The sequence below is a fragment of the Montipora foliosa genome, chromosome 13 (genome assembly GCF_036669935.1).
Source record: "Montipora foliosa isolate CH-2021 chromosome 13, ASM3666993v2, whole genome shotgun sequence".
NCBI lineage: Eukaryota > Metazoa > Cnidaria > Anthozoa > Scleractinia > Acroporidae > Montipora > Montipora foliosa.
Genome location: NC_090881.1, coordinates 11,112,558 through 11,135,739, shown reverse-complemented (window position 1 = coordinate 11,135,739; position 23,182 = coordinate 11,112,558). Strand labels below are relative to the sequence as shown.

The window sequence follows — 23,182 nt, the reverse complement described above, 5'->3', positions numbered from 1 at the left end:
GATTTGCTTTGAAATCGCATGGGCCTGCCCTCGTCACTAAGCGACGAGTTAGTGATGAGGGCAATTTGGAAAACTTTGAAAACACAAGTGAATATATAATCCTAAATTGCACGACGTTATCATCTAAAGGGCAAAATTATTAAGGGAAGCCCATTCATTGCGTCAAAAAAGGACATTCTACTTAACACACTTCATTCAGTTAGAGTTCAATTTAATAAATCGTTGCTGTCAACAGAAATAGTGCTTTGTATTTTATATGTGGACAAAAAGCAGTTAAATCAGAGTCATAATCTGGAAGAAGATTCTCCTGTGACTTCGCTTGCTCTGGAAAAGCATTTGTTAACCAATCAGGATCAAGTAATCGTGCCCTATTGATTATCAACGGTGCCCTTGTGAGTAAGAAAAAAATGCCCTCCGTCTCAGCCAATCAGAATTCAGTAATTTTGCCCCGTATGTGATAAATGAATAGTAAATAAGGAACAATCGGAATTTTCCTAAAGTGAACCACTTGCTCGGCTTGTCTCTTTCCAGCGTAATCATTTTTCCACGTTGACCAAAGCGAGATCTAAATTTCGACAAGCTAACGGAGTTCTTCGGATAGGGCGAGAATCATCACTGTTGTTTCCTTATCAACAGATGTTTCCAACTCAAGCGCAAGGCAGCGTTTTAACTATTTAAAATTTATCGGCATGTGTAATAGTAAGTCAACAGTTTGAAGTACCATTTTTACCGCCGTCACGAGCGACAATAATTTGAGTCCTGATTGAGCGCTGACTTTCAGGTGACTGGTTGCTTGACTGTTAAATGGCATATTCATAATAACACCGATTGGGTTGAAAACTGTACTCTTACAGAATTGCAAGACAATCACTGAATGTATTTGGAAAGATGAAGGTCAATCATCTTTGACTCCTATTTGAAATGCTTATTTCCCCTGTGTCCTATGTAATTTATCCAGTCAATGTGCTACAAAGCTGAGCCATGCAGTTTATCATTGAGCGGCGCCAGGTTGCTTCCCAATCTTGTTCTGAACTTCGATGAAGAGAGAAAACGGAATCGTTACTTTATTTTTAGGGAATGCGCCCACAGCGTTAAAATTCAGTACCTTTTTTTACATAGTACATGGTAAAACGTTGGGTCAATTCATCTGGCATTTTTCAAGAGTACTCCTCGCGCGCACTTGACTTCCTGTTGTACTTTCCCTCGCGTTTTAGTTAATGAATAACTTACTAAGATTGTTTTCTTGGGCTGAAACTGTAAGTTTCAAGAAGCTTGTAGAGCCTTCGAGCATTCATCAGCCCGCACATTTAGTCAAAAAAATGAAACTTGGAAAAAGCGGGCCGAAACTCGGAGTTTAGGTCTAGGCCTCCGAATGAAGTATTGCATTGAAGAAGCACTAATCAGTGCCATATCCAGTTTCTGCATGAATCATGCATCATTTAAAGTTGCTTAGAAAGCTTACAGAGCTCTCTCTTATGCTTTTCGTCTTAGTGAGTCAGCCTAGCGTACTAAACGTCGACCGCGTCTCCCGCCTTTGCGATCTTAAGTGGCCTGACTTTCGGAAGATTTTATCCTGACACAAGGGGTTCTCTCCGGTTTCTCTGATTGAAAATCTGCTGCTGCGGTGCTCTACGTCGACCGTATAGCGTCTACAACAGGAGCCTTAATTATTATTTGGAGGAGAGTGTTTTACTGGGAACTAAACCACTCGTAGATTCCATACGCCACTTCATCCGGGACCCGAGTGGCGTATTTTCCGTATGTCACCTTTGTGAGTGTCGTATCGTTCTGCGCGTCACGTTTGTTGTTTAAAATAAAGCATGACGAGCAGGTTGGAGTCCATCAGCGACAAAGAAGTTAAAGAGTTTACAGTAAAACTTGCAAACGAGAACACGAAGAAGAAAACATGAAGAAGAATATTTTCTGTTTGCTATAAAGCCCAGCCGTATTTGTAAAACTTGACTACTTTGTAACACAATAAAATCGGAAATATTCAATATTTAGTCTCCGTGCACATAATACAAAGAACAATACACGTTGTCTCGAAGATATGAATTTTATGTTCTCGTGGCAAGAACAATATCTCACTCGTTCGCTTCGCTCACTCGCGAGATATTGTTCTTGCCACTCGAACATAAAATTCATATCTTTTCGCCACCGTGTAATATCCGCTATATATGCTTTCTGTCCTATTTTCGTCGGAAGACTGCAGGAAAAGAATGTTAAGCAGGGCCAGTTTTCTCTCGTATTCTCCAAAGCTCTTGCGTGCCTTACAACTCGATTTACTGGCGCTAAAACGTAAATCTATGCTCAGAATGGCGTTTCGATAGAACAAATAGAATTACAGTAATCAGGATCTCATTACCAGTAGCCTACAACTCCAATACTAGGTCTACATAACGGCATACCTAAGTTGCTCGCCTGTATTTTGATAGTTTGTCTTTCTGTGATATTTCTTCCTCTCTTGAGCCCTTTTACGATCGTCTCGCCAATCTTTTCACTCATCTCCACGACTGTTGTGAGGCTAGCGACGGACTAAAAACCAAAATAAATTGAGGGTCGGGTATTCCAGGAATACCAGGAATAAGCCTTTTGCAGCTGCTTGTGATCACATGGTACAAAACCACCATACTGGAACGAAAATTGCCCACTGGAATATCTAAAATCGAGAAGAAAATTTAGATGAGCATGAACTTGCTTTGTTTTGGATGTCCCAGTGTGCAATTTGCGTTCCAGTAAGGTGGTTTTTGTACCATGTGATCACCACGCTGCAAAGGGTCCATTTGGAGAAGAAAGTAAGAACGTCTAAAGGAACTCGTTTGAGTTAGCAAGGGTTCGAGTTTATCGGGTGTCGACTGTAAGTTAACTGTGATTAATTCGCTTATGGCTAACTTAGAGATAATAATAATAATAATAATAATAATAATAATAATAATAATAATATTAATAATAATAATCAACTTTATTTTTCGAGGGTGGCACTTGACACTATAAAATACTGATAAACTCGTGGCCCTCATTGTTAATGCAAATGTGAACACTTTTCGGTTGGATCTTCGAGTGTCCTGTATGGCCCAAATTAAATCTAATACATTTAAATGGAACCTCCTCTCTTACTGCAGAATAACTGGGTTTAATTTATTTCGGATACAGACGCGTTCATTGAAAACATGACAAACGATTGTCATTGCAAACATTGATGATCTGGGGTTTACTTTCTTTGGTTTAGAGGACGTTCCCAAAATTTAAGTCTTGCGAATCGCGGCAGTTCGAGCAATCACAAATTAAACATATTTGTTTACACTTAAGGCACTGTTACACTTAGCAGTTTTCTTGCAACTTGTCTCTCAACGTTGCCGGCGACAACTTGATAGTTCTCACATTGCCAGACAAGTTGCCAGACAAAGATTACAATAGTGCAAAGTTATATTTTGAGGTGACGCTTACGTCAACGTCTCCGTCGTAGATCCTAAAGCCTCTATTTACCAAATGGGACTTGCCATCAATTATTGCATCTCAAGCGGCAAATTTACTATCACAAGCAGGCCGGGTGGCTGAAGGACTGTCACCGCTTTTAGCGCGTGGCTTTTATACTTCAGAGCTACATTTTCAAAAAGATGCTTTTTTTAGGCCTTCTTGAAGAAACTTTACGTTATCCAATTTTGGACAAGAGGGTCTGGGGTATTTCTTTTTCTCACAAAGGATTTCTTAAGAATAAAAATGGGCGATATCAAGCAATGACGTTTCGAAGGCTCCATGCCATCATTAGGGAACTGGTGAAAACTACTATACTCGAACAGGACCCACCTTTTGGGTGGGGGGGTTCTCAAAGACGCCACCGATCTTCGAACCTATCACATGAACATTTTATTGGCTTTTAAATTTGAGTTGAGACAGGAATGTTCAGCTAGCAAGAGTCGGCATTACTAGACAAACAAGAAAAGTGAGGTTTGAATCTCACTGTAATTTTTTACTGCTGGATAGAGGGGTGGCTATGCAATATAGACACCATCTTTTGACGTTAAGCAAGGGGGGGGGGGGGGGGGGGCCAGGCAGACACCACCATCTATTTTGTGGTTTGGTGGGTCCTCTTCGAGTGTAGTAGTTTTGACCACTTCCCTTATCAAGTTTACGTAACCAGATATTTCTTCATATCGTAAGAGAATGAAGAGAACGTTAGCAGTGAAGTCCCTGAAAATTGTAAGAGTTACGTGTTACGGTAAACGTGTGTGGGTTTTGAGATTTTGCGAAAACCGAAAATATAATATTATTTTAATTTCGTGGTAGATGCTCTTATAATTGATAAAGCGAATGTTTGCTTTCATTAGCTAGTTCGCAACATGCAGCAGTGAAGTACCTGGGGTTGTGGTGTTGTTTCGTTGGACATCAGGAGATCATTTAAGACAGCACCCAGTTCCTGCAATAAAGTGAAAAATGCGAAGACAATCAATTGGCCCACTTTGAAATTACTGACGTTCCGGGAAAATATATGCAAGGTATTAAAGTCTTATGCTATTTACCAAAATAATGGTGCGACGCCGATAATCTGGCATTGATTGGTGAGGTAGAATAATTACCATCACCAAGCTTAAATTAAATTTTGTTCTTCCATTCCGGCAGTTTGAGAATAGAGATTGACGCATCTCCGTAAATGGGTTATTTTACAAAGAGTTGATAACGTTACCTTCATTTGTTTGTTAGCAGATTCTTCAGTCAAAGAAATCCCTTCCAGTGAAGAAAGTAGTCCCGTCAGCTTTTTCAGTTTCATATTTTTATCCGCTGACTGGAAGACAACAAAATGGTGTATTTCCCATGTTAAGGAGAACGGTTTTATTCAAGCAAAATGTAATAAGACAGCTGAGGCCCAGGTCAAACGTCAAACTTTACATGAGACGAACTAACTAGAACCAATTAAATTCATGATAAAATCGACGTTTGACTCAATTAAGTACGACGACCTGTATTTGGATCGAGCCACATGCTCTATCCGTCCGCCTCAGACGGATAGAACGTGTAAAGATCACGTCTGGGACAAACGTCGGACTTTTCACGAGTCGAATTTAATTCATAAATTATAATTTTGTATGGTAATTTATATTTTGGCCTCGATATCAAAATACTTAGAACAGAGCATGGGCTGTCAGCGTGTTTTTTTTTCCCTTTTTTGTGGCATCCATTACAAACATCGCCAGTCAGCGAGTAAGGTTGAATTCAACGCCGGTAAATGACGGCGAAGATGTATAGTGCGTCTTTTAGTAAACACGAATAGCGTGTGCCTCATGATTTGAAAAATCCAACGAACATTAGTTTATTTTTTTCCCGTGAAAGGAATAGCGGGGTTGTCATTGAGGAATGAGAATTCCACCGAATTTGTTAGAAGATCAGCATTTTCTACAGTATGGAACGTCCTTTTCTCGAACTGCAAAGCAGGTAAGCACTTCTTTCGTTTATTTCTTTTTCGCCATTTTGCTGGAACCCGCTGACTGATTTCAAGTTACACTTGAAAACAAACGGCTTGGGTAAGAAAAAGCCGTATTGGAGCAAGAAAAGTTTCATCATCAAGTAAAATTCCGTGACAAAAAGGTTATTTGTAACCGTTTTGTCAAATTAAAGGGGACATAGTTTTTGAGTGGACCTACAATTCCCGCCGCGAAGATCGTGACACCAAACTGTCTAAGAACCCCTCCCCCGTATCAATGTTTATCCCGCAAAAAGTTTACGGATTCCTGGAATAAAAATGCCATACTCTTTGCAACATTGAATTCTTAGTTTGCACCCACGTGACACAGCGGCCATGCAATACAATTTATTTTCGCATAATTTGTTAATGGTAATGAATTTATATGGAGAATTTTCTATTTAGATATTCAATGGCGCTTTACAAGCGATCGATCTATGGGTGAGATTAAACTTCAGCATCTATAATAATAAAGTTTACTTCCCAGCGGATAGACAGGTTATTGTTTTGGCCTTCTAACATGGCCTCTGTGACGTCAGATGCAAACCATCAATAGCGGGAGCGGGGTGAATTGTTATGCAGCGTCAAGTGTCCCGTAGATTTATGACTGAGATTGTAGATGTTGTTAAGCAATTCATCCCTGAAGGGCCCCCATTGACGAGGAAAATTGTCCGGCGTTAGACAGAGGAAGATCTTTTAGTCTTACTATCAGGAGAGAAAGGATTTAAGTTGAAGTGAGGGTTACATGGATGACTTGTAAACTGAAAACCGTGAATCACTTGTTGCTATATGAAGCAGCCAGTGAAAGGCACCAAAACTAATACTTCTTAGGGGGTGCAGATCTGTCGCAGTGGTGAGAGTACTTGCCTGCTACCAATGTGGCCCTGGTTCGATTCCCCGACTCGGTTTCATGTGTGGGTTGAGTCTGTCGGTTCTCTACTCTGCACCGAGAAGTTTTTCTACGGATACTCCGGCTTTCCTCTCTCCTCAAAGACCAACATTTCATTTGATTTGCGTTTAATTGTTGATTTCAGTTTACAGGGTCCCCAATAGGCTAGTTTCGAAATGTGCGGCATAAAAAAAAAAACAGAGTCAAAGTTCAGGTTGTTTTGAACAAAACAAAATGCTAATTATTCCCCTGAACCTCGACTCTTTTCTTTGGTTGCTGCACTTTTCAAAACTAGCCTATTAGTGCTCCAGGGCTAGAAGACTAGACACTTAAATTAAGTTCATTTCCTTTTCTTTCTTTCGTTACAAATTTTGTCTGTGGCTTGAGATGGATCAGATACGATAATCTCGCTAGAGACCAAAATTTCCGACCAATAACGAAGCGTGTAATTTGTCATGAATCTAGGTTCTTAATTGAAAATAAATTTCTTTTGAATGAAATCTTAATATTAAAAATCCATATCTCATGACCCATTCATTGTGAAGGGGGAGGGGAGGGTTTGACTATTCTCTCGCTCTCTCTCTATTGTGCCAAAGATCTCTCTGGATCCATACACGGATGCCGATGCTGTCTCGTCCTTAAAACTCTATTTTCGGCATGCCTGATAGCTTGTGAAGAGTATTTTGCTAGAAAAGTGCAGGGAAGACGGTTAAGTTGGCAAAAAAGTTCTGTTGATTGCCATTGCTAAAAAGAAATTGATACACAGAACTATTCGTTAACTTCTAATCCCTATCAAACGTATCAAATGTGCCGTTGTCATATATCGTCTGTTAAATTGGGAGACTAAACTCCCGTGTCCACTGCCTACCTCTGAAGTGGTGGGAATACTTGCTTCTGTTGGATTGCTGAAATTCCTGGCTGTAAATAGTAAGCAATTTCAATGACGCCCTCGAAACAATTATATGTCAAATAACCAATTAGTGTCCAACTGTTGGGGTTACATAATTTAATTTTATGAATTTAACTGTTTGCTCTACTGAACACTTGTGTCACGGCAACTTGACATTTAGTCCAGTTCCGGGACTCCCTCTTACCACGCCCTGAAAATGGGCCTGGAACCCAGGCGGGAAAAGAGAGAGTCCTGTATTACTTGCAGGCGCATGCTCGGAATGAACCAATCATATTGCATTAGATGCCAGGCTGGATATGTAAAGGGAACCTTGAAACTCCGGCAAAAAATCGTATATGAAAATTACTGTGTGATTTGCAGTGTCAGGAAAGAGAACATCTAAATTATCCCTCGTCGTGACCAAACGAGGAGAAAAAACCCCGATCAGAGTGATGTTGGAAAAATATTGCCCAATAAATGTAACGACTAAGAGAAGATCGCAATAAATCGATGCAAAGGCTGAACTAGTAAATATAGCATAGGATTTCACTAAGCGACAAAACAGCTCGGAGTCAGAATTTCATATTATCTGCAGTACTTTACCTCTAAAAATGAGTTTCAGAAGGAAAGTAGCAAGGATAAAAGCAAGGTGACACATGCTTTTAAGTAGCATTATTTCATCCTTATTAATTAATATTCACGAACAAATTTTGACCAGAAAAAAAAATCGTGACAATTAACGTCCGAATAATCGATGTTTATACGCATAAATTTAATAGGAACATTATTGCTTCATAATGGCGTTATCAACACAAACTGGTATGTAAAGAAACAAATAGTCCAGGTTGTGGTTCAACTTCGTTTAACTTTATCTAACTTTATCAGGACTAATGCTCAGTTTTTCTGTCATGCAATCGTCTTTTAGTTTTTCCGATATAAAAATCACTCAGTGCAGTCTCGACAGGCAGCTCTACATAAGACCTTAGCCATTTGGCCACGGCCCTAAGTCTGTCCCTGTAAGGAAAGAAAGATTTAATGGAAGGAGTGCTTTGAAAAATTATTCTAAGGAAAAATTAATTGTCTGAGTAATATACCCTACTCTAATTACTCACACAAAGAAATACTCTGTTTGTCACCGGTGTTTGTGTATTATTCCTGATAAAACTGAGAGTATTTACGACATTTTTACCTGATGACTGTTTTATATTGGGTTTCCATAAAATTTGTACCCGATTTTGAAATAAAATTGGTAGGCTTAAACTCCTGAAACAATCATAGTTTCAATAATTACTGGGCAACTCAAATATATGTTCACTGGATCAGTGCAATTATCACATTACTAGATCGACAGAAGTAATGAACAATAAACAAGAGTTCCAGCAGGAGATTTATTAGTCTTCGTTGAGCGATTCACATCCACAACCTACAGTATATCTGTAAGTTTCAAGTGAGTCTCGGGAGAGCAATTAAATCAAATTTGACATTTTTCTGTGCCAACATCATGCAGCTGTTCAGTTGGGTACGAAATTCCATACTTTCGTATGTCATGCATCTGATCTTCCACGATTGGGACTCACGATAAGAAGGACTGACTTACAATTAACATCGGACTCGGATCGAAGAGAATCGCAAGCATATTAAAGGAACAACCATGTAGCAAACAGACTTGCCATATCCAGTTGCAGGTTTAACAAAACCATCATTACCGGTAACGACTGCATGAATAGCTTGCAGTTGTTCCGCCTTAGGCACCAAACTTAAGGTAAACTGGTATTTCTTGAAGGCGAAATCAATTGCCTTCAGAAACTTGGCATTATAATTTCCTTTCACATTATCCCCGTGTATCCAGTGTAAAAAGCACTCGGAATAAACTATGCCCAAATAAGGAATCTTGTCCAAATATGGTTTCTCCCCCAGTTTTTGGGGAAAAAATGGCGTCATTCCGAGCATGCGCCTGCAAGTAATACAGGACTCTCTCTTTTCCCGCCTGGGTTCCAGGCCCATTTTCAGGGCGGCCGGGTAAGAGGGAGTCCCGGAACAGGACTACTTGAAATTGAGGTGCTAAACATACTTCAATGCGAATTACCTGTTGATTGTTCTTCTTGTTGTGCCTCATCTTGCTGTTGAGGCTCGTGTTCTTGTTTACAAATAAACAACTTTTTAGTTACACATTTCTGCTCCAACTCCCACTGGTGAACGTGATTATAGTAAACACAGTTGGTTCCGGTTCCATTTGTTGGGACAGGCTCTACACCATCAAACCAGTTTGTGTAGTTGAATAGTGCATTGTACACCCACAACCATCTGTTATTTTTGTACCGTAGCGCAATGTAAAATGTCTCATTTTGTCTTAAGCCTGTTTCGTTGATCAGGCTATCCAGAAAATTGTTTTCGCTCTCGCTAAGGACGGTCGTTAACCTCGAATTATGGTCTTTGCACCAATTTTTAGCTCCCCAGAAGGAATGTTTCACCGTTTGCTCCGTGTAGACGAAGTAACACGCGTGGCCATTTCTGGTCCAACCACTTGAACAATTCACTAAAAAAATTAAAACAAAGGTTATTAATGACATTCCCTTTGATTTCTTGAAGGCTCATCCTCCGTTGACCTACCTGAATTAAGGCATTCTCGGCTTAATTTCCACCCACCCACCCACCCACCCACATAGAATCCAACCTCTTCACTCGTCGCTCAGTCACGACATACACAAATATTAGAGAGTTTAAGTGAACACAAGGGCAACGCAGGGCTAGGGAAAGGGTGCAGGGGGTGCGAAGGGTTATGGCAGCGACTCGTAACCGAGATTTGGAATGTGGATTTCCGCTGGATTCTGGAGTCTGGCCAAGTCAAGAATCCGAAAAATACCGAAGAGATATGTGCAATTGAGGACATGAAATCCGGAACACACAGTATTCAACCCAGCACCAAAGATTGTCTTGGCTTATCATACATGGGCTGATACAGCCGGCCTTGCTTTATTACTCTTATTTAGGATCTGACCGCAATAGCTCTTGTCATTCACTTCACTCTACAGCCTGCTATTCTTCTGGCTCGAAACCAGAAAACCTGGGAATCACTGCTTTCGGAATCGGCCAGAGGTCATTATACTCAGTACTGTCTAAAAGACTCGAGACCTCTTTAGTTAGTTTTTAAACTCTTAACAACTTGCTAATGCATTTTGCGTCACTGCAATGCTTGTGCAATACCGAGAGTAGGAAATGCCACAAAAACATTAGGGCTAAAGAGTTGGAAAATAAAAATAATAAATAGTAAATTTCAATTTCGGATATTTTCCTTCCATCGTTCTAATTGATTCACTCGAAGTTACCCCAAGACTTCTACAAACGAATGTGGGAAGTGATCCTGTCGCTTTATAGATTCTTGAAAATTCAGGTGGCTCCCTCACTTCAAAGATAAATATCAATTCATTTCACTTCTACAAACATTCTCTATTTCCCAGATAATGTTACATGAAGAAAAGAGAATAACAATAAATTAAAAACACAAAGGTCAGTGATTGGATAATGTGAGTGATTTGTTTATTCCCCTTTCAAAAGCTAAGTATAAAAAAACATGAAGGTCTCGCACTGTCCAATGCAATAACCTGCCAGCAGGGTGCTCTCTTTTAAGTTTAGTACAACTTGCCCATAAAAACGTACCGCGGCATTAGGAAAAAAATTCATCCGCTCAGAGTTAAAAACATCTGCATTAGGTGATCGGGAAAAGTGATTTGATTTCTATGCTTAATTGACTTCTTCGTTGAAAAAAAAAACAAGTTCTCGTCCACTTGTGCATGTCTCTGCCGTTGTAATCGCCGCCGCTAAAGTAAGGCATGCATAGATATTAGCATAGCTTCTGGCAAAATTATATCTAGTACATGCCTGGTCTTGATTTAATGCACGATTTAGCCGGGAATTAAAAGAAAATTACGACTATATATCAATAAAGCGAGAAGGAAGTTTACAAAAAGAAATTCTGGTATCGTCTGACAAGTCCAACGGCAGTTGACCATGCTTAACTCGATGTGCAGTCTCGGACAAAATTGTTGAAACATTTTACCATACCTTGCCCTCCCACAATGTTGTTTTGCAAATGGGCTCAGAAACTCGCGTTAAAACAACATTGTGAGGGGAGAGTGAGCTGCGAAAGCTTCAGATTTTATATTCTTGTACTGTTCCAACGAATTTTGTCACAGACTGTAGGTCTCTAGATTCCTTCACGCATCAATTAATAAGAGAGAGATAATTCATGATCACCAAGTAATACATGCATAACTAAGATCCTTTTTTACGCCCAGATGGATAAAACATTTGACAATTTTCCTCTAATGAACGTAAGGGGCGTTAAATGTACCCAGTCGTTAAATCGCTGATGTTAGTTTTCCAAGGGAATTTTAAGAAAGAACCGTTTTGAAACGTTCGGAAACCATGTTTTTATACACATCACAGGTCAAAGCAAAATACTGTCTTGTCTAATCGATAAAGAAAATTGTGATGTTGATGACATATCATCTTTCAAGTATTACCTCAACGTCAAGCAAGGCACAAATTTTCTTGTATTTCTTGGCAAAACGAATAGCTACCCGATGATAAAACTCCACACACAAAAAAGAAACTTTCCTCAGTCTGTAAGAAAATGTCACTAAGCTCGCAAATCCAGTTGGTCGAGTTCGCCAAAATTTTCCGGCAAGACTGAAAATCTCTTTTTGGAAACGTACAAATAACCAACTCTCGATTTAATGGTCTCGTTATATGTACGAAAGTTTGGTCAAGTATTATTGTAGTATTATTGTCTGAATGATAAGATGTTTGATTTGTTTTGCAAGTGGCATCGATTTTACATGCTCACTCAATGCAATTAATCGTGAGAACGGTTCCCATATTCTTAAGAAACTTACCGTTCTCTGCAGAAGTCTGGCAAACTCCGGAGAATGAACTCAAAATAGCAGTAATGGCTACGAAACTTAGCAAGGCCTTTTCCATGATCGCAAATTGAATTGAACGAGTTGGAAGTGTTAATAGTTTCAAACTTCATATACAAGTCTTCTCTTTTCCTGCGACAAATAGCTTAGCCCCAGGGGTTCTTCTCAAACAGCTTGATCCGAGTGAAGGCCAAATTGAATCAGCGCAACTGTCGTCTTCTCTCTACTTCATTGGGTGACAGTGTTCAAAACAAGATCTCTAAAAACGATACGCCGGCTGAAAAGAACTCACAATAATCGCTAGTCTTTAGTAATCAAAATAAGAACTCGAGAATAGTGAGCTCTTTTCACATTCGATTAGATTTTAAAATGAATGTTTTATTATAACTGGAACATTCGAGATTTCACGCTAGGTCACCCAAGCAGCTTAACTGCTTTTATCATCATAAAAACTGGAGGGTATTTTGCAGAGCAGCAACTTTTTGTCCTCGGGTTACATTAGGCCATATTTTATTTAACTCATTTAGGATCATATTTACTGTAATAAGTAAACTACATTAAACTGTCTTGTCATCTTCTTCTTTATAGCCTACATGCCCCAGTTGCTTGTTCAAACCATGGATAGCGTTATCCACCGGATAAATCACTATCCACTGGACAACTCAATCGGTTTTGCCACTGTTTATCCGCTGGATAGTGATTTATCCGGTGGTTAGCGCTATCCATCGTTTGAACAACTGGGGCCAGGCAACCGTGAACTCGATCGTGAGGGTGGCGTCTTAAGACGAATAATAGGGAGCTTTAGCAACGACAACGGCGACGGCAACGAGAACGTCACAAATTGGATATTTAGTGGGCAAAAACAATAGCTTCGCACGCCCTGCACGTGCGTTTTTCGTTTTTGTCCATTTCTTTGCCGTCGTCAGCAAAGCAACAACGTGAAATTACCAAGTTTGAAGTGTTATGGAGAACGTCAGCACCTGGAGATAAATTTTCATTTTTCTCCCCTAAATTAAGCGCCGCTCGTAACGTTTTCATTCCTGAGGGACTGAAACACCTTTGTCATATTAAAAGGCTTGGAATAGTCGCGAAATGATCGCAATAACGTGAAGTTATGTTTTTACATGACGTTCTCGTTGCCGTTCCCCTCGTCGTTGCTAAAGCTCCCTAATAGAGAGCGGGAGCTTTAGCAACGACGACGCACGTGCAGGGCGAGCAAAGCTATTGTTTTTGCCCACTGAATATGCAAATTTGTAACGTTCTCGTTGCCGTCGCCGTTGTCGTTGCTAAAGCTCCCTAATACTTAAAAGTGGTCAGATCACTTAGTTTATAGCAACTACTTAGTAGTTATCATGTACGCCACTGTAAAAACTAAAAAAGCATAAAGTCAATTTTAAAAAATCTACGAAGTATAAAAAATAAGATAAGATAATTCTAGAAGATCTATGGCTTTCAATCTTTCAATAAAATTGTCCTAAGCTTAATGTTCCTCAGGGGCACCCAACGTCAATTTTCGGAAAATATCTGTTCGGAAGACGATTTGAGTTCTAGAATTTTCGGAACATTTGTTGTAAATTTTTTTTGCTTGCCTGCCTCTCCTAGGATTTTCGAACATCTGAAAAATAATATAATCGCCCATTTTTAACGGATTTTTACCTTAAAAAGGTCACCTAGAATTTTCGGGAGCCTATTTTCCGGCTAAAATTTTCGAAAAGGTAAGACTTTCAGCTAGGAAATCCGAACAGATGAAAACTTTTTAGGGGATAAAAATATGCCTATATCTACCGTCAAAATACTAAAATACCTTTAACAATGCTATGTTTAAGTGGTTTTGAACTATATTCTCGTTGGATGCCCCCGGTTCCTCATAGCATCTGTCCTACAACTTGTGTCGCAAGGATGAGAGTTATCTGCTGGCCATCAGCCGGTGACTGTGAGTTTACCTGATCCTTGTATTATCATCGTCAAACGTGAGACATGTTGCAAGAAATGTTTTCTTTTAATTTAAAACTCTTGTTGAGCACATCATTTTTCCTTGCAACTGACCTGATGCAACAAACACATTTCAACAAATTGCAACTAAATTGCTTCTAAAAAAGGAAAGGAAAGGAAAGGAAAGGAACTTTATTTGTGTCTAGTCGTTCTAGCGCTGGAGCGCTAATTGAGAACACTGTAAACTGAAATGAACAATGAAAGTAAATCAAGTCAAATGGGGAAACCGGAGTACCCGGAGAAAACCTCTCGGTACAGAGTACAGAACCAACAAACTCAACCCACATATGACGCCGAGTCTGGGAATCGAACCTGGGCCACATTGGTGGAAGGCGAGTGCTCTCACCACTGCACCATCCCTGCAGCCAACAGCGAAGTTTAAGCATTGCATCGTTTGAAGGCTACCTTCCTCTCTGCTCAGTTAAATATATGTAATGTGGGAGATAATTACAACATCTAACAGTGATTGCGTGACAGTGCTGTGTACCCAGTCGCTCTCGTTCTTCCATTCGCATCTGTCAATTGTTTGTAAAGGTGGCCATTGAAACTGAACACAGTGTTTAAGCTTATGTTGTAGTTTAATTTTGTTTTTGGTTTGAAAAGTTCATTTTTTTTCAAACAGTTTAAATTTTTTAAGGTTTAATTTTTTTTAGACCACTGCCCATTTTAACGTATTCGGATATCTTCCTGTAATTGATTTTATGGAATATGTATAAAATAAACTAGAGAAATCATTTTAAGATTATTATGATGGATTGTTGTCTCTGATACTATCAAAGACAATAATAATTATTCATGCATGTGAACAGTAATTCTTAGCGTTTAGGTTAAATTATACGCTTAGTGATTAGGGTTAAGCTCTCAATTAGTTTGCAGTATGCAAGTATCAGACACTGCATTATGTTGTAGGTAAGGGATTGGGACGCATTGTAGTGATAATCAGGTTAGAGTAATCACGTATTTGCAGTGTTAAGTCCTAAAACAGCAGTTGTCTATTGGCTTTTGGTTGGTGGAAGTCAAGCATTCTCTCACATGTAGGATAAAGGGGTTTAGTTTCTAAAGAAGCTGTAGTGCTGTGTCAGTGGGGAAGTGAAATAAAGAAGGGTTTATCAACTGAGTTGATATGGTAAATTGATCACCTTAAAGAAATTTGAAAGCTGATATTTCGAGTGTTAGCCCTTCGTCAGAGCTAAACCCTTTTCTGTCTTTCACAAGTAGGACTAGTTTTCATAATGAAAAAACGGTGACATTCTTGAATCATTCCTTTGGCAATATAACTTGTATAATACAACATTTATAAATATTTTTCTCTCATGTTTTCAATTAAATAGAGCAAGATACGACTGGAAAGTAACTACAGTACAATTAAACGTAACAATGGTATTATTTGTACTATTACAATATTGATAAACTAAAATTTATCTTGATAGGAAATAACTCATTTTGGCAAATGACCTGAGCATAAAGGAAATGTCTTTGAAATGATCGAAAACAAGATAAGTGGCACTCAGGTTTAATGTTGTAGGTAAAATAAGCCATTAGACTTGTCCAAACTCAGTAATCGAAAATAATGGTTTTCGATCTCAGTTATTTTTCGTAAAAGCATGTTCGGGTACAAGGGTGGCATTTTACCATCAAGTTGAACTATATTAAAGAGAGGAATGTTGGAGCTGCTATTGGTTGTTGGGCATTTTCTGTGCATGGAATGCCTTGAAGCAGTTGTGTGATGGAAGGGTATGGTAGGATGGAGAAAATTAGGGAGGGGTAGGTGAGTAGAAGGGAGGGAAAGACGTCTAGTTTTTTTTAACCCCCTTAAAAAACAAGCCCCTGTGTCCCTTTTTTAGACAGTTGATTACAAAAAAAAAAAAAAAAAAAGAACTGGTTTCCAAATATTCACACCAAAAACAAAATTAAACCACGACATTTATAGTGACAAGAAATAAGTATAAGCGTTCTCTGGTAAAAAAGTTTAAAAACTATGAGCTTTCGACAGACTATACTGCTGTCTTCAACGGATAAAAACGTGTAAAAAATTAATGCGAAAGAAATTGAAGATAGCGAAAAATTCGCATAAATTAAAAGGTAAAAGCATGTGGTAGAAAGAATGTTAAAAATGCTGAGAAAATTAGTGTTTCTTTAAGAGAATGTGATATTGGCACGAATTATTGTCCGCCCCAACGGTTTTTGCCGTGTGCCATGACTCCAATGTCTTTCTACTCCGGTTGTTCGCTTTGTCAATGATTTTAGAGTTGCTGAAGTCAATAACATGATTAAAAGTCCACGCGTGTTTTGCGACATTTGAGCCTTTAGTACAATGCTTTAAGTTCCTCATGTGTTCTTTTCTCCTAGTAGTAAAGGATCTTTTAGTTTCGCCAATGTAGCTCCAGGGGCAAGATGCGCATGGAATTTTATAGATGACATTGGACTGGTCGTCTTCGACAGGTTGAAACTTAGGGATAGGGAAATGCTGTTGTAAAGTTTTACCGGTCTGGTGGTGACTTGGATATCGTGTTCCTTGAGGATTCTTGTGAGAGGTTCCGTGGTGCCTTTGATGTAGGGAAAGAGTGCGAAGTTGTGTCGGTTTGTTGGCTCAGCCCATTTAAGAACATACATAATTTATGCGCAATTTTCGTTATATTTAATTTCTTTCGCTTTTATTTTTTACACGCTATTATCCGTTGAAGACAGCAGTTCAGTCTGTCGAAAGCTGTCGAAAGCTCATAGTTTTAAACTTTTTACCAGAGAACGATTATACTTATTTCATGAATCCTAGTAACGGATCTTCAATATTTTTATTTATAGTGACGTTGTAGAGAAGACGCTGAAAAAGAAATTTAGTGCTGAGCTGCTTTTTGTGTATGTAAACGCCTTCCGTGATGTAGTCAATGGTGTCATCCAGAGGCACTTCCGTGAAAAGGGAGGAGACGTCATATGAGATTAGGCTTCGTTCATCACCGAGGGTTCTATCTTTGAGAAGGACGGCAAAGTCCTTGGTGTTTTTAATGCTGTATTCATTCTCGGTGAGACGGAATAAGTAGGAGGCTAAGTATTCAGCTGTTTCAGAGTAAAAGGTGCCATAGATGCTGACTACTGGCGTAGTTTAAGGTTTCAGTTTCTTCAGGGATTTCGTTAGGATTGCTAAACTTGTGGGTTTTAGCAGTACCCCACAGGAAGAAGGGTTGGTGAATAAGGGTTGGTTTGCAAGTGAGTTTAATCTTATCCAGAGGCAGTGTTGATTTGAAATTGTGATTTAGAAAGTTTTGGAAAGGTTTCAAGTCTTTTAAGGTGTTGTCCTCAGTTTCAATGTACTTCCCATTGGCTATACCTTAATCTTGGATCATAGTCTCAAGTTTGTTGACACACTCTTCACGCCGCATAATGATGACAATCGAGTCTTTGTTACCAGAGAGAATAGCGATGCTCGGATCACGGGCTAACCTGTTTAGGACTTTGTATGTGAAATCTGGAGTATTAATTTTCTAGTGAAAAAGGTTTGAGTGGACGCGGAGGAAGTGTTCGAAGCCTTCATGATACCTGGTGGGTACACTAAACCCTACTTGTGTGAGAAGAAATTCAAACTCGGAGAGAAGGTTAAGTTCTACGTGTCGGTGGTAATGTCAAACACTGCCTGCGACAACTTGAACCGAAATGTTGATGATCGGAACTGAAAACGGTGTTTTTTTGGTTTATGGTTGCCGAAAGTTTACACAGCTTGTTGTTTTTTTGTAGGAAGAGACTCAAGTCTTTCTGTTTGAAGCGATTTCGATGCCATGCGATGAAGACGTCTGTAACCTCCAGTGCCATAATGAGAAATAATGTTTGTTCGTACATCTGAATAATCGATGTAAACTCGTCGGCGTTTTTGGTTGTGTTCTTGATGATTTGCTTTTAGAATACTCTTGACGGCGGCGTAACGGTCAGAAACAGTTTCCATTTACTTTTGCATGGATCCTGACTTTGAGGAGCACTATCGAGAATTACTAAAGCAGTGGGAAAAGGATGTTGATAACACCAAGGAGAAGCTTGATGAGCCAAAACGTATGCTGGGATCGAAGGAGTATGCCGTTAGTGAATTAGATGTGCTTTGTGTATCTTGCTAATACTGAGGGTTGCCCAGCTTTCAGAGAATTCTCCCTGCCTAACCCAAACAACCAAAATCCTAAGTAATGGACGTATACCAGGGGCACCCAACGTCCATTTTCGGAAAATATCTGTTCGGAAGACGACTTGAGATCTAGACCTTTCGGGAGCAGTTGTTGTAAAATTTCTTACTTGCCTGCCTGTCCTAGGATTTTCCAACTTCTAAAAAATGGTATAATTGCCCATTTTAAACGGATTTTTACCCTAAAAAGGTCACCTAGAATTTTCGGGAGCCCTTTTTCTGGCTGGAATTTTCGAAAAGGTAAGTTTTGAATCCTTTAATTTTCGGATCACTAGACTTTCAGCTAGGAAATCCGAACACGTGAAAAATTTTTAGGGGATAAAATTATGCCTATATCTACTGTTTAAATACTAAAATACGTTTAACGATGCTATGTCTAAGTGGTTTTGAACTATATTCTCGTTGGGTGCCCCTGGTATATTTGTAATTATTATTCAAACACATTCTGACAATGTCCAAATATGGTATATGGTCATAGCGCACTCAATGTTCGTTGTTTGTACTCAACAGATATCCTGCGATATACGTAATTTTGTGTGTCGCGGAGAAATGGTAGTTTTTCCAGCTCAGTTTGTTTTCCAATCAACGTAAAAAATTGTGCTTTGTCGTCAATGTGTTGAATAATAAAACAATTATCCTGTTCAATTATCAAGCGATTCGGGCAGGATGATTGTTAAATATATGTTGTTACATATTGTTACAGTAGTTAACATTTCATCTTCATAGGTCTATTGTGTAACGATCATGACTACCTCATCATTATACTGTGATTCTGGACATAAATGTGTTGTAGTAAGCATTCTTCGACTTAAAGTGGCATCAGAAGTTTATGTTATGCACGTTAACATGGTTGACAAAGCCACATTCAGGCTTTGTAAATTAAATGAATAAGAGCATGAACTTAGGCACTGTCATAATTAAGCCGTTTTGCCTGAAACAATGAATGATTTTTCATTATTTAAACAAAGATATGTTGACGAAATGGAAGTCTGATGAAGGCAGCGCCAAGGAGAAGCTTGAAAATATGAAAGATGTGTGGCACTGAAACAAATGGCTCTAAAAAATAACAGCTCATGCCTTGTTTCGTGACTGATTTTAACAATGATAGATTTGCCTGTCTAATGTCAGAAAACTCATCAATGGGGGGCCGTGTGGAAGCCACAAATGTAATAAAGCCCTCAAATGTAATACAAATTGACCACAAATGTAATAAAGCCCTCAAATGCAATAAATACCTTATTTACTCGAAAGAACGCATGATTCGAAGCAGCGCCACCCTCAAGTAGGCATCGCACCTTAAAGACCTAAAAGTCACTCTTTCAAATGAGAACAATATCGCAAAAATCAACTTCAAATATTACTTTCCGTAGAGTACTTGACTCTGCAATAAATTATCCTTTTTTTTTTACCCAACCAAATTTAAACGGATGAGTGTTTCATTTTGAAAGGACGTGTGACAATCAATCAAATTTGCGTCACTAAATGTTGTTGGTTATCAGCGTGATACTTGAAGTGTAAACAAATTTCTCTCCGAATCATCGAGGAAGTAGATCAGAAACATGATGTCATCTCAAAATAATCAAAATATTTGGCAGTTACCATAATGCTGCCTAGCGATGCACACAACCCCTTCATTTTTTGCCACTGATAAAGCAGCCCTGACGAGGAAACGAGCACTACCCTGTTCCATGCTCTTTAGTTGGTCGGGACCCATTTGTGTTTGTTTGATTATGTCTGTTTGTTTGTTTTTTTTGCACACGTTTTTCCTTGCGCAAACTGAAGAAAAACTCAAGTCTGCAGCGTTTTGTGCAGAACCTCATCTGTCAGACAAATGTTATGATTTCTTTAACTTTGATCAAAATAGCCGAAAATCTTCCAGTAAGGAACTAGGGCTTGGTTATGAATTAAGCTTAACGCTAAGAACTACGTCACTTCAATGTCATTTCAAAGTAATTATTCTGCGCACGTTAATAATGGTTGACTGGGCAGGTATTTCAAGATTGTAAATCTTTGGATATGGTGTTTTGTCGACGGTATATCTGAAAAATATATTAACAGTTTTATAAAATAATTAGGATAGTACGCGCATCACTTGAATTTTGATTGGTTGTGTGTTGTCAGACGCGCGTTTTGATTGGCTGGTAGGAAATATAAGCGTATATCAAGAAAATCTTTCTCAATCAAGAAGTAAGAAAACAGCATTTTCTTACATTTGTCGAATTATCTTTGAGAAATATTTTATACAAGCATCAGAGGACTTTTTCCTTGTTTCCATAGCCTCATCTAAACGCTCTGGGAGAATTCTCGGGAGAATTCTCGACAGTTATGCAAACCTTCGACTGCGTCTCGGGTTTGCAAAACTGTCTCGAATTCTCCCAATTCTCCCTCGTGTTTAGACGAGGCTATGAAAACACGAAAAACATCTTCTCTTGCTTAATTAAGGTGCTCCTCGAAGAGGGAAATGAGCTCAATAGAAGCTTGATGATTTAAGGTTCAAGCACGTCATTGTTCAATAGTTTTTCGGTGGTGCTTGTCTGATCATCGTTTGAGTTTCCAGGTTCCCATTCGAGAAATGATTCATTGGCGTCTATCTGCTGACCGGGTGAGTTGCTGCCTGTGGATTCGCTGCTGGCCAACACGTGATTCACTAAGTTTTTGTCTTTTTTGATCACTTCATCATCAGTGAAGACATCGTGAAAGAGATGAGTGTGAGTCGATGTAGTCAAAATTACATAATGCTCTCCAGGATTTTCCGAGGTGTGGCCTAGATAGATAGTGGCCGAGGCATTACTTGAACCAGGTTGAAAGGTATGTGCCGCCCAAGGACCGAGAGTGGAAACAACGTGAATGTTGACATTATACTGATTCGCTGCAGCATTAAGTGTTAACTGATCCCCGTGGGTAGTACTCCTAGCCATATGCTGTAAGTTCGATTCCCATGAATTGAACTTTGGAATGAATTCCAGGAAAGGAAAACCGTCATTGTCCAGGAAGTTTTGTTTCATATATGCGACAATTATTTTCTCATTTTCTCTGTCGACTTGAAGACACCAAGGCCACCTAACTGACTAGCTAACGCGGCGAACTGGCAGCTTCCATCTCCTGGTGGATTAACGGCAATATTGTAACCGTGGGGCCGGTTGCTCGAAACCTGGTTAGTGCTAACCGTTGGTTAAGAGGTATCAAAGCGTATAGGTTTCCATGGTATTTAACGCTGGTTAGCGCTAAGCATGCTTCGAGCAACCCGGGCCTGGTCTTCAATCACGTTATAGCTCTTTTTGATCTCCAGTAACACATGAATGCAGACTTCTCCGCGTTACCCGACGTTTGACAAGAGGGATAAATTCCCCTGTCGCGAGTTTAGGCAAAGCCGTGTATGCTTCATTAGAAAGTGCTGAAGGCTTTCTAACTCCTCGTCCTCTTCTTTCTTGTGAAGTGCAATATTTCGCAGTGACAGAAAAATCAGGAAGACAAAGGAAAACCAGAACAGCAATAAAGCCCGATGACCGCATTTTTGAAAACAAGGTTAAGTTGTTTACAGGCGTATTTTCCACTGATAAAAAGTGACTCGACACGAAGTTGCGCCATTGTTCTAGACAGCCTTAACCAATATCCCTACCACAACGAGGAACTAAACGTTGAGCCTCGAAGCACTTTCTCTTGGGTCTTGCAATCATGTACTTTGTTGAAGTAAAATTCCCGTGGACTATTCATGGAGACATTGAAAAAAAAATTGCGTTTTTCGATCCCCAGGGCAAAGAGAATAATCACGATGGCTTGTTTCGCCACTGCACACCACACCATCATTAATATATATGGCAGGAGCTGTTCAGCATGGCATACAGCCTGCGTATCACTGTCACTGAGGAAGGAAAGGGTTAAAGGTGTCATTACTGGACGTTGGTGTTGTTAACACTTTTACCTCCCAACCAAACTCCATCCACAACTGCTGAAACGGCCATTGTCATCTTGTGTTAGGGAAAGGGTGAACATGAAGGTAAACCAAACCAATTAAAACCCAATGTCTTTCTAATTATTGACTATTTATCTTGCTTTTTTCCAGAAATGCTGAAGTCAGAATTTGGAGACGTGAAGGGTGTGTTACTATAAAAATGATTTATAGTAACCGCAGACGAACTCCAAAGAAGTCTCACAAGTGTATCTGCTTCATTGGCTTATGATTGCTACGTAGCTGCAGACATGTGATTACTTAATGATTAAAAAGCCTTCAGAATTAAAAAGCCTATGTTAAGGTGAATATTTGAAAAAAGTGGGAAAGAAGAGAAAATTAAAATGCCCTGCTTCATGAAATCATATCTTTTTTTCTTTCTTTCTAGAGTTTTCATTTTTGGATAAATGAGATTTGGAGATTCATCACAGTTTATGCACAAGAATTTATAAAGTAATAATGAAATAAGTGACCTCCATTTTTTTATCGCTGGAAATTAATCAGTGGGTTAGGATAAAAGTCTGCAGAATTAAGAAAAATAGTGGAAGCGTGTCTAGAGCCGTCTTGACAACATTGTTTACTAGGCTTGAAATCGTCGCCAGCAAAAAAGAACGCAGGTCGACAAAGACTACATCTTCTGTCAAAATGTTGGAAAAATCTTCAAATCACATAAGTTATGTTCTCAAGCTAGAAAGGTTTGATTGAAGGACAGGCAGGAGTGAGGAAAAGAAAGAACGACTCGATTGCAACAAGATTGCTTACGACTGGCCAACGAAATCAAATCTGAAGGTCCAAGTGGTTGCCTTTTGTTGAAATGTATAGAACTTACTTCTGATTTTATGGGACGGCTCTTGAATGACCAGCTTTCATTTACCCAGAAACAAAATGAAGAAAGAAGAACCAAGAAAAGCTTTTTACCCTTCG

The 23,182-nt window shown here is 39.2% G+C and overlaps 1 protein-coding gene across 1 annotated transcript in view; it reads right to left on the bottom strand.

The window, feature by feature from the left end:
• LOC137984015 (adhesion G protein-coupled receptor E3-like) overlaps positions 1–12,335 on the bottom strand; it is a 38,049-nt gene extending 25,714 nt beyond the window's left edge. Inside the window, exons 1-6 of the mRNA XM_068831226.1 lie at positions 12,132–12,335; positions 9,323–9,772; positions 7,216–7,265; positions 4,685–4,783; positions 4,358–4,417; positions 2,409–2,535 (exon numbers count right to left, since the gene is read on the bottom strand). Of these exons, the coding sequence (XP_068687327.1) occupies positions 2,409–2,535; positions 4,358–4,417; positions 4,685–4,783; positions 7,216–7,265; positions 9,323–9,772; positions 12,132–12,216 (871 nt within the window). The 5' untranslated portion in view covers positions 12,217–12,335. The remainder of the gene's footprint in view (positions 1–2,408; positions 2,536–4,357; positions 4,418–4,684; positions 4,784–7,215; positions 7,266–9,322; positions 9,773–12,131) is intronic.
• Between the last annotated feature and the right edge of the window lie 10,847 nt (positions 12,336–23,182).